At 39.4% G+C, this 10,949-nt stretch overlaps 3 protein-coding genes across 5 annotated transcripts; 1 reads left to right on the top strand and 2 right to left on the bottom strand.

Moving 5' to 3' along the window:
- Positions 1-92: 92 nt before the first annotated feature.
- On the top strand, positions 93-2,423 carry LOC112172630 (F-box/FBD/LRR-repeat protein At1g16930). Its single transcript, XM_024310033.2, has 3 exons — positions 93-1,336; positions 1,687-1,815; positions 1,932-2,423. The coding sequence occupies exons 1-3, from the start codon at positions 335-337 to the stop codon at positions 2,193-2,195; spliced, it is 1,395 nt and encodes a 464-aa protein (XP_024165801.1). The 5' UTR covers positions 93-334; the 3' UTR covers positions 2,196-2,423.
- Positions 2,424-2,716: 293 nt separating this feature from the next.
- LOC112169987 (F-box only protein 13) lies at positions 2,717-5,737 on the bottom strand. 2 transcript variants are annotated; one of them, XM_040507915.1, is made up of 2 exons: positions 4,444-4,774; positions 2,717-4,203 (listed from the first exon to the last, which is right to left on the bottom strand). In XM_040507915.1, the coding sequence occupies exon 2, from the start codon at positions 4,184-4,186 to the stop codon at positions 2,918-2,920; it is 1,269 nt and encodes a 422-aa protein (XP_040363849.1). In that variant the 5' UTR covers positions 4,187-4,203; positions 4,444-4,774; the 3' UTR covers positions 2,717-2,917. The 2 variants fall into 2 exon arrangements, with proteins under 2 accessions (XP_040363849.1, XP_024162888.1); XM_024307120.2 differs by lacking the exon at positions 4,444-4,774 and adding an exon at positions 4,782-5,737 and having other exon boundaries at positions 2,718-4,203.
- Positions 5,738-5,877: 140 nt separating this feature from the next.
- LOC112169986 (ubiquitin carboxyl-terminal hydrolase 18) lies at positions 5,878-10,885 on the bottom strand. 2 transcript variants are annotated; one of them, XM_024307119.2, is made up of 12 exons: positions 10,355-10,465; positions 10,032-10,101; positions 9,601-9,799; positions 9,408-9,496; positions 9,163-9,248; positions 8,907-9,069; positions 8,672-8,795; positions 8,126-8,283; positions 7,785-7,869; positions 7,053-7,265; positions 6,907-6,968; positions 5,878-6,748 (listed from the first exon to the last, which is right to left on the bottom strand). In XM_024307119.2, exons 2-12 carry the CDS (start codon positions 10,064-10,066, stop codon positions 6,091-6,093), a joined length of 1,872 nt encoding a protein of 623 aa, XP_024162887.1. In that variant the 5' UTR covers positions 10,067-10,101; positions 10,355-10,465; the 3' UTR covers positions 5,878-6,090. The 2 variants fall into 2 exon arrangements, with proteins under 2 accessions (XP_024162887.1, XP_024162886.1); XM_024307118.2 differs by lacking the exon at positions 10,032-10,101 and having other exon boundaries at positions 10,355-10,885.
- Between the last annotated feature and the right edge of the window lie 64 nt (positions 10,886-10,949).

The raw sequence follows: 10,949 nt of genomic DNA, 5'->3' as shown, positions 1-10,949 counted from the left end.
AGTAATCCTGTGTGCAGTAAGCCCACATAAGGAAAAGCCCAGAAAAGAGAATACGAAGCAAAGCTTAAAAAGAGTCAAAGGCCGATAAACGCAGTTCAAAACTCAGAAAAGAGACACCAACCTGAGCTTAGCAGGTGAAAACGGAAATGGGGCGGTTGAGTTCCTTCATCTTTTTACATCTTTGATCATGAGATCACGTTTCGGGTAAAGTTGCCTCCTTTCATTTTGCTTAGTTTGGTTCAAATCAATCAACGAGTGCCTTTGTGTTTCATTCTGAGCCTTGTTGTTATTTTCTAAGAAATTTTGAGCTGATAGATAGAGTAGGGTAGAAGAAATGCGTGTTCAGACCGGCAAGAAGAAAAGGGTAGAAAAAATGGGTTCGATTGATAGGATCAGTGCATTGCCTGATGAACTAGTTCGTCACATACTTAGCTGCATGCCCACATTAGATTCTGTGAGGACCTCCGTTTTGTCTAAAAGATGGAACAACTTGTGGACCTCGGTTCCCAATCTGGACTTCTACGACCGAAGAGATTTTCCTGCTGATGATGCTGATAATGATGTTCGACTTCGTCGCCCTCGTTGTGATCGTTTTGCAAGGTTTGTCAGCAGTGTGCTCTATTCAAGGGACGCAATAGACATTGGCAAATTCTCTCTGTCGGTTGGCACACCCCATCATTTACCTGTCATTGAGGATTGGATTTGCGCCGTTGCTAGGCGCAATGTTGTTGAATTACAACTTGCATTCCATGTGCCTAGTATTTTTTGGATACCTCGGTGCATATTAATGTGCAAGACACTGAGGGTTTTGGGGCTGTGCCTGTGGGACTTCGACTTTGCTATTGATCCTCCTACATCAGGCTGTTTCCCAAGTCTGAAGGTCCTCCATGTTAGAGTTTCTAGTGATAATCTATATTTAATGGGGAAGCTGTTTTCTTACTGCCCTGTGCTTGAAGATCTAACTATTGACGGAAAAGTGAAAAATGGAGACACTGATATAGGTTACAATTTCAATGTTTCTGTGCCTCAAGTGAAGACGCTGAACATAAGTCTTGAAGTGGGGATGGCGAGGTCAAGAAGAGGTCATGAGTATGAACAGTTTGAGACTCGTATCAATGTTTATATTGATGCCCCAAAGCTTGAAAAACTTGATCTCAAAAAGGATGGTTTCACAAATTATGTTCTCATGGGGAGAGCCAAGTCCCTAGTTAATGCTAGTATTGATGTCAGAGATTCTAGAGCAAAAAATCCACCTCACTTTCCCTCATGTGCAACTGCGCTTCTGGTTGGAATTTCTAATGTGAAATATCTGTCTCTTTTGGCTCCTTGGTCAAAGGTTAGTATATCTGAGCTTTTGTTCTTTTACTCTATACTTGTTACGATAGATTCCAGGATAAAACTTTAAAAAGGTCATCTCCTATCTCCAAGATGGATAAATCGGAGTCTATCATGTGGTGATTACTAATTTGGTTCTGCTTTGACACAAAGTCAAGTAGAGTAATAGAGTGTAACTGTACAAGAGGATTTGAAAATTTCATTCCCTTATAAAGTCACATTAGGAGTTTGAGCACCTTCGTTGACATTCCAATCATCCAACATATATGAGAAAAGATGCATCTCTATTATTTCATTCTATTTTTTATATCAGCACTTTTTACCTGAACAATATTTGTATTTATCATCTAGGATTGGCGTCTCCCTGCTTTTGATAATTTGAAACAACTGAGGTTAGTTCTTGTGGATTGCAATTACTGGGAAGTGCTGCCTGAGTTTCTGCACTGTGCACCTAATCTTGAAGATTTGGTCTTAGAAAATGTAAGTAAGATCGGTTCCATTAAATGCAACGTTATCCCAGTATGCAGCTGTTAAAGTTGATTCTTATTTCATGATCTTTTTCTCTCTTTTTTTGGATATTTATTTCATATGATCAGGTAACTGAATGTGAAAGACAGTATCCAAGGTGTGAATGGGGTCTGCCAAAGGATGTGCCTATTTGCTTGTTGTCACACCTGAAGACTATCTCCATAAGTGGATTCAAGGGACAGTGGGCTGAGAGGGAGATAGCCAAGTATCTCTTGAAGAATGGTTCTTTTTTGGATGAGATGCTGATTTACACAGACGGTGTGTATGCGGTACGAGACTTTCACAAGGAGTTTTCAATGTTCCATAGGATGGTTAAGTTCATTCAGATGTAAATTTAGATTTCATGAGGATTTCGTAAGTTCATTCAGATGTAAATTTAGATTTCATGAGGATTTCGGTTCATCTCATGGTTTTAGAAGATTTGTAATCAAACTTGCAGTCTCTTGGTGGAAGTTTTGGCATATGCTTGTTAGAGACTGGGGAAAACATCCTCAATTGCAGAAAAACAGTTCTGTTTGAAACTATGTTAGTAGTGGTAGACACCCTGGTTTTTCAATTTAGTCTGTTTCTTTCTAAGGTACACAATTTCTGCATTCTCCACACTCCACACTCCTCACAAAAAAGTGGGTCACAAATACATCAACACAATGCTATGAACTATCAAGTATCTACGTGATGTTGCTCCCTCAAGATTGATTAAATTTCAAATCTCAAGGGTAACATGGACCATTTATAAAGAACACCCCTGACTTAATTCAGGATTAGCTTCTTTCCGATTGTACTACGCATTGATCTATTCGGTAACATTGACGTTATTCTTCAGAAGACGAAAACAAATGCAAGAGCAATTTGCATTATAAACTTCAGTCCAGTTTCATTGAACACTAGCAATATATAATCTAAAAGTACAAGGTAAAAGAGAGAGATAAAGACTTCTCCATCGGCTAAGAATTGCATAAACAATAGCAGTGCAAATAGAATTTTAAAGAATTACAATCAATACACGGTAAAAGAATAAAACAAAGAAAAAAAATCAGAAACCAAGCACTCCAAATCATAGAGAAGCCTCAATCCTTGGCTGGAATGAGAAAGCAGACATAAACTTGATGGCTTCACCATCCACATAGCATTTGGGCAATTCAACCCATTCATTAGCAGCCAAGTCACACATAACACAGCTAGAAATCTCTGCTGAGCTTAAGCAAATCAATATCTGGTCACCTGCCCCGACACAGTTGATATCCACATTCTTGCCATACCACTCATGGGACATTGCTGGTGGCATTGCTGCAATTTGTTGCCAACTTCGAACATCCTCATCATAACACCAAACCCTAAGGCTCGCACTTTCAAAGAACTCCGACAACAGAACCACCAGCATCCTGCCTCCACACTCCACCAAGTCAATGGAGTACTCATAGAAAACGGGGAGTAGCCTCGGGTACTCAATGAAGCACTTGGAGGTCAGATTGCAAGCCACGATTGAGCCCGAGGAGCTAAGGAAATGGACTATTTCCTCACCATCTTTGTTAGTGATAACAGATGAGTATTGCTTAGATGGGCTTCTTTGCATATTGGTTGCCACTACATTTCCAGCCTTGCTGAGGAAGTAAACAGCACTGTCATCATTCGAGTCAAAGTCTGTAGAATCATCAAGTTCCTTTGAATTATCATCATCATTGAACTTCTTGCACAAGGTGATCTCTTCTTCCCAGCAACCGCTGCTTGAGTTGTACACTCTAAATGACAGCTTCGGAAGCTCACCAAAGACAACTACAAGCCTGTAAGAGGACTGGTCATGCTTGTTGGGACATGAGCTCATCACAATGGCATGGAATGTGAGGCTTTGTAGGGCTGGATAGAGTGGAGGTTGTTCATTGCAGGACCCTGTCACAGGATTGCACACGACAAAGTTGCCATATGAATTTCGGAAACAGATAAAGCCACCAGAGGCTGAAACAGGCATGGAATTGCAGTTGGAGTTTGTCTGGAGGAGAGGTGGATGGTTAAGTTTCTTCCAGTTTTTTTCAGCAGAGTCAAACACAATGGATCGATTGAGATGAGAGTCGACCATGAAGAACCATGGATCCCGAGAAGGGATTTGGGAGCAGGCAAGCTTGAAACTTGAAGAGTTTGCAACTGATTTCCATCTCTTGCAAACCGAAGAAAGACGGAAAAATGCAGAGATTGGTAGCCTAGACAGGACCCCTTCAAGAAGGTCTTCATTAAGCTCATCCATCAAAAATGTGCTTGAAATGCAATTCTCTTCTTGGGACTTTCTCTTCCGAGTCATCATGAAAGCTGAGCAATTTTCTTGCTCCATTAATTAGACAAAACCAGCTGCAATAACCAAAAGACTGAGTGTTACTTGTGAAATCTATATCCATGCCCATCTTGCACAATAAGTCTCGAATACATATCAGAATGTAGTGAATAAAGATTCCAACTTTCAAGAAAACTGTGGAGTCTAGTGAACAAAGATTCCAACTTTCAAGAATATAAAGAAAAATCTGAGGGTTAAGTTACTCAAAAACAATGGCAAGCAAGCAATTAGAAACAAATTGGGATTGAAAACAGTACCCATTTATGAGAAAATGCATTATCTGGGTTGTCAAGACAGAAATCAAATAGACTAGACTAGGACCCAGAAGAAAGTTGAAGGGTGGTTCCAACTGTCAGACCCAGAATTCCAACATACACAGTTTCATAGATCGATCTCAACATACACAAAAGTCCCAAATTTGACCAATGAATCAACTTAGTCAGTCACATTCACACATAGCCTAAACTAAACTAATACCCAACAAAACAATTTAAATTCAAGAGAAATGAGTGAGGTTAGGAGTAAGAACAGAACACAATGAACAAGAAGAAGACAAAAAAAGAAGATAGAACAGAGAGAAACTAAGAAAATGTACCTGATGCTATGTATGGCTTTGTGCTCCGTGAGTCTGAAATGGAGAAACACAAAAACACCAAGAGAGTGATAGTTGAGAGTAGCTAAGGCTTTGTTGGTGGGTCTTTAAAATGGGCGTTGAGACTTTGTTGGGGTTTGACAGGAAAAGCAAAAAAGCAAAGCAAAGAAAGAAAGAAGCAAAGGTGAGGAGGAAGGAAGGTGGGAAATTTCCTGTGTAGCTCTTTTTGCAAGGGTTGACACTTTGTTACAAAACCGAATGAGAATACACGAGCGGAGGAATTAGGGTTTTGCTTTGCCTTGCTTTCTCAATCCAATTTTATAACCAAAAGAGAGTATTGCTTTTCATACTCGCTCACCCAATACACAGTGTGAAAGTAGCTTAGACTCATAGAGTGAGAGTATATAGTTGACTCTGCTCTCTACCCTCTTCTCTTTGGCCTTGGATTCCAAAGCCCAAACAAAGACTAGGGCATTTGGAATACATTTATGTACTCACTTTAGTCTTCTTTTGCAAGTTTTTAACCTAAAAGAAAGAGAAAGACAGAGAGAGAGAGAGAGCATCTGGGCACGGTTGCATAGCTTGCATTACAATACAATACAACTAGAAAATACAAGGTCACATTGTCAAAGGGGCTAAATAAGATGCTGACCTTTGCAGTTTTGGCAAAGCAAAAGCGACAAGTCGTGGCCTCGTTAAGGAATCTAAGCCGCTGGCTCTTCTTCCTCATGTGATGCCATGCCACTCGTGAACATAAAACACTGTCTGTCCTGTCTTCAAAGTCAATGCCCAGACCAGATTCTTCTTCGAGTCCCAGAACTCAAACCAACCAAGCAATTTTCAAACTAGAATACAAACAAAAAAAGACAAAACTGACAAAGCCGCTGATTACGTTCCTATTTTATTGTGCTTTCTTCATTTGCTTTAAACGCAGAGATCTCCATGCCTACCAGGCCCGGGTCTCCAAGTGGCCTTCTTTAATTTGATCTATCAATTTTAGTTAATCATCCAATTCATAGTCAAGGGTTAATCTTGGTTTGTTGAAAAGAGAAGCTTTAAGTTCTAGAATGGAGGTTTAAGATTGAATGGAAGCTACAGAGACCCAAAAAGAATACCTCTTCCAACTCATTATGATGTTTCGATTACATTATGACGATTCTCCAACTAAGTTGTTAAGATACATCTGAGTTTCTGCAAATATTGAAACCCCAGACCAAGAATTTCCCAGCTCAATCTTTTCTTCTGATGATGAGGGGAGCTAAAGAATTATGAACAACCAATAATTATTGTTCAGAGATCCACCTTTCATTGTTTACCCGTCGTCAATCTGTACTAATCTATGATATCCGTTCCCATTCATTAAGCCCGGATGTTCAACTGGAGAAGCCGTTTCATTCGCTGCATCAATTGTTCCGTTGCTTTTGCAAACTTCAACGTCCTGTGCCACGAGTGTGCTCGACTCCCACTCCATATCATCTGCAGAAGAGCGATCCTTCTCACAGCATTCTGATGCCTCCTCAGACACAGCCCGATATGGTTTGTCATTAGCTACATCCACGCCATTTGGAACTGTTCTTACTTTATCCAGATCCGATGTAGTGACAGGAACCTTCTCGCAACCAGAAATCTCCCCTGAAGTGGATGGACTTGACTGTGAATTGACCGTAGCTTCTTCAATTATGTGAACATCTTTTGAAGCAGATGAGGGTGATATGAGACTGGACACATTTGTAATACCATCAGAATGCTCTAGTACAGCAGATGAGTCTTCTACACAGTTGGTTATTTGTGGGGGCAGACTAATGTCCAGTGGCTCAGACCAATAATGGGGAGTTAGATCTGCAGACTCCATAGCAGAACATTTAACTGGTTCATTTGGGAGAGTCTGTACTTCAAGGGTGGCATTGGGCATTTCCTCCTCTTTCCTTGGAGGTTCAAGGATGCTTAGACAAGGTAATCGTGCCTGAACCCTGTGAAACGACAGAAAAAGCAAGATCATTTTAGAGAGTATCCAACATAATGCTTCTTACCATGTACAGTGTCAGTTTGGACTTGCATCTGCAATCCGCCACAGCACATTTGTATAAGGTACTACCTCAAACTAAATATACTACAAACAGATATGCACCTGCTATATAAAAGCATATATGCTCCCTGAGAAAGCACCTCTTCCAAATAAACAGTCGTAACCTGTGAAAAGTAGCAAAATAAGTCAGCCAACAAGTTTCTCGGGTACATTATGCACATAAAAGTCATCAAAGGGATTGGAATTACCTTGCAATCATCAATTCTGTACCAGTTTCCAAGGAAATCCTTGGTATAACAGATGTAATGACCGAAGTATGAAGCATTCAACATATCCACATGGACAACAACACCATAAAGGCTGTAAATATCTGTACCATCTCCCACTTCACTCATGTACGGACCGAGATCTAGCGTCGCAGGGAATGTAACTCTCTTGTTAATTTTCCCAAAGCGCCCACTCTGAAATGTTCGTCAACATAATAGTTTGTAGATCAGTAAAACACAAATATCAATCCCTACAAATTTGACAAGAACAAAGAAGAAGATCCAAGTATCAACCAGGGTGACCAACTCAAAGATTATGCTTCTTAGTCGTGGTACTTATGTAAGGTACAGCCTCTACAATACTTAGTAATGGTGGCTATGCATTCTTCACTTGGAAGGTATTCCTAGTTATTTGTCATAGTGTGTGCAACAAACAATAGACGGTTATATTAAAAATCCAACTTGCCAACTGACCAAAATACCACATTCATCTATCAACTATAAGTCCAATTAGGACTGTCGGTGATTAACTGCTTTTCTGAATTACTATATACTATTAAATAGGACGCAATAAGAGCTACAAAAGAACTCATGGAACTGAGAGAGGCACTGATTTTACTTCTTGATGTAGGTTTTTAATTCAATTGAAGTTGTTTGGGAAGGGTTCAATCAATTAACAAAACAACACATATAAGAAGAGTATAGTGTTGAAACCTGAAATCTCTTCAAGGCAATTGTCAGAACATTTGGAGCACGTTTAACGGAAAGTCTCTTCCAAGCCTTGACATAGTCATTGCACCTATTAGCAGCAACATATCAAATCTCATAAGAAACTACATAATGGAAAAGATAAAAAAATAATAAATGGAATTGAAAAGTACATAGAATATATCTATTGAATGACTTGAATCACAACAGTCAGAGAACGTCGTACATAATACACACACACACACAACCCCACACAAAAAAAATCATCTTAAGATAAATGCAACACAAAAAGGGAAAGAGGAGAAAAATATTAGAAAGGACAAATCAGAATTAGGAAGCACTCATACCCATCACATTTGTACATATTTTCTCCATGAAGCGACTCCCTGCCAGTGTATTGGACTAGGCATTCCTCCAATGATGAAGCATCCCCATGAATCTCAACAGTTAAATCCATCATATTCTCATATTGGTTTGATATGTTATTGCATTTTGAACAAATCACCTGCAAAATATTCGAAAAACAGAAAACACATCAGAAGACAATTGGCAGGGGTGAAATAATAAAGAAGGCATCAAATCTGCTTTAAAAGAATACTTTCTACCACACATTCAAACACAAAGTCCACATGCTTAATACCAGAGAACATTTCCTTCCATTGTATACAAAACAATAACAAACCAACAAAAAAGAGTGTCAAGTAAGGCTCAAAACCTAAAACAGCAAGAAAATTCATAAAGCTTAAGAAAACGATTTTTTCTTTTTTCTTTTTCAAAATTGTAAAGATAAGAACCAGATAACTGCAGGCAATTGTAAGTAACATAGCATTACAAGTAGAGAAAACACAGATTTGGCAGCAAGACGTAAATCGCTTGACCAGAAGATGCATGACCTGAGATTGTAGCTGACCACCAAATATATGTTGAATGATGGTTGTTTCTTGAGAGCGAGGATCAACATTTTTCTCTCCACCAAACTCATCAAGACACACTGACTGCATTGTATCAATGGCAAACCTACAAAAGAATACAATGAACTTACATGAGCAACCATCATATACCACTAGATTGTTAAATTCAACAATGTATTGAACAGAATAGCCATAAAATAGTGCAAGTAACACAAACCTCATGAGTTCATGAGCATCCTCCTGCCTCCCATAGCCAAGATTTCCACCAATATTAGGTAGTCTAGAGATAATGTTGGTTGGAGAAAAGGCCTGTGAACTTCGACTTGCTCTTTCAAGATGGCTTTCAAATTCACACAGGAAGCACCACTCATCCCGTATGCCTGGAAACCAAACAAACAAGAACTGTTAAATAAGTGAAGAATGCCATAACCGCAAGGAAAATAAAGCAGTTTGGAATGGTTTTGAGACTGTACATTCTTTCCGATGGCCCTTCTCTAACAAGTACGCAACAAGTGGTCGAGTGGATGAAAGGCATTGGAGAACAACGTTGGCAAAGCAACTGCAATAATAGGACATTAGAAATATAAACAAGCTTGTGGCTAAACAATGTGTATGATGAGAGAGAGAGAGAGAGAGAGAGAGAGAGATAGGAGGTTCATGAAGACATACATGCATGGCATTATTATTTCACTGAACCATAAATATGATAAACACAAACCTGTTTCCGCAGTTTAAGAGCCCACAAGGAGAAAATCCGGCCTTCTCCCAATGGAAAAGTTCAACAAATTCATCATAGGGGAAAAGAATCTGAAAATAATTAGGTTTCTGTTAATGCATCTGGGTGTCCAATAAGAAATTACAAAGAATATGAAAGCAGCATTTACTTATGAAAAAAGAACCAGAACTTTTACCTTTTTTGGCTGCTTGAAACGCTTAGAGATGATTCCATGAGTAGGAACAAGTGCAATTCCTTTGAAATTTTTACGCACAGGAGTTTTAAATATACCATTACTCGACGTGTTTTGAGCTGAGCTGATTCTGCCAGCCAGTATATCATTGCATTCAGTCTTATGACCTGATCTCCAATGTTCTGTCTGGCACTTTTGCGAGCTGAGAAAACAAGCAAAGATATAGAACAAAAACTTCAGATATGAACATACATTAACATCTCTAAGATAAAAGAAAAAGAAAAAAAAGGACTATAATTTTCCTGATACAAATACCAATTCATCCATTCAGCAAAGTTTGAATATCCTGATACAAACCTTTTATAAAACCCCCTGTATGTTAATACAATTTCAATACAAAAAACAAAAAGGTATCTATGATATGGATCACTAACCATAGAACATCTACAGTATATTTGATACCCAGCATAGCGCAGAACCTCTTTGCGATTAAAGCCTAATTAACTGCAATATTTGGCCAGTAATTACTACAAAGACAACAAAGAATCAACATGAAGGACCCAGAAACTAAAAGTCACAAAGACTAAATCCTTGACATAACAAGCTGTACATACCATATTAGATCAACAAACGATATCTAAATTAACTCAGCAAAGTAAAATCATCAAAGACTAAACCTTTGCCACAATTCATTAAAAAAACAGCAACAATTAATTACCAGATAAGAAATTACAGCCATTAAAGAAAACCCAATTACCAGTATTTAACGGCTTTGCAGCGAGAGCACTTCTTGACGCCGGAACCGCCGCAGACGGCGCAGGCGGGATCGTTGACGAGCACGCCGGGCATTTGGGGCGTCCGATCACCACCGTCGAAATTGGCGTCGACCTCAAAGTACTTGGACGCCGTGTTCTTGACCAAGTGTAGCACCCCAAACGCTAAAACGAACAGAGTGAATATCAATTGCAGGAACCAGTTCAGATCCAAGCTCACTCCGGCGACATGCATCTACGCCGTGTTCTTGATCTCCGATACCTCCTCCTCCCCAACCCCTGCTCTTCTCATCGATGCTGCAACTTGCACACTTGCAATTTTAGGGTCTTGACCCAACCCGCCCCCAAATTCTCCAATTAGGGTTTGTTTTTTCTGGTTCTGGTGGGGAATCAATGATTTTGGATGGGGTGCAAAGATTAGGGTTTCAAGACAAAAGGCGAAAGCTTATATCTTTATACACAACAGACGCGCACACACCTTCCTCTTCTTACACACCAGAAGGTATTTTTAGCTTTTGGGTCAAGTTAACAAAAATCTTGAATTTACTGGAAATTTCCTCTTTGGGATTTTTTAGGGGA

Source organism: Rosa chinensis, chromosome 6 (genome assembly GCF_002994745.2).
Source record: "Rosa chinensis cultivar Old Blush chromosome 6, RchiOBHm-V2, whole genome shotgun sequence".
Taxonomy (NCBI): Eukaryota; Viridiplantae; Streptophyta; class Magnoliopsida; order Rosales; family Rosaceae; genus Rosa; species Rosa chinensis.
The sequence above is the reverse complement of the archived record's forward strand: the minus strand, read 5'-3'. Positions and strand labels throughout refer to the sequence as shown.

Excerpts from the sequence above, each read along its gene's own strand:
- LOC112172630 (XM_024310033.2), top strand. The coding sequence starts at position 335 with ATGCGTGTTCAGACCGGCAAGAAGAAAAGGGTAGAAAAAATGGGTTCG. Across the intron at positions 1,337-1,686 it reads TTTTGGCTCCTTGGTCAAAG|GATTGGCGTCTCCCTGCTTT; the intron begins GTTAGTATATCT and ends TTTATCATCTAG. Across the intron at positions 1,816-1,931 it reads AAGATTTGGTCTTAGAAAAT|GTAACTGAATGTGAAAGACA; the intron begins GTAAGTAAGATC and ends TCATATGATCAG.
- LOC112169986 (XM_024307118.2), bottom strand. The coding sequence starts at position 10,605 with ATGCATGTCGCCGGAGTGAGCTTGGATCTGAACTGGTTCCTGCAATTG. Across the intron at positions 7,870-8,125 it reads AATATGTACAAATGTGATGG|GTGCAATGACTATGTCAAGG; the intron begins GTATGAGTGCTT and ends TGCTGCTAATAG. Across the intron at positions 7,266-7,784 it reads TTGCCTTGAAGAGATTTCAG|AGTGGGCGCTTTGGGAAAAT; the intron begins GTTTCAACACTA and ends CGAACATTTCAG.
- LOC112169987 (XM_024307120.2), bottom strand. The coding sequence starts at position 4,186 with ATGGAGCAAGAAAATTGCTCAGCTTTCATGATGACTCGGAAGAGAAAG.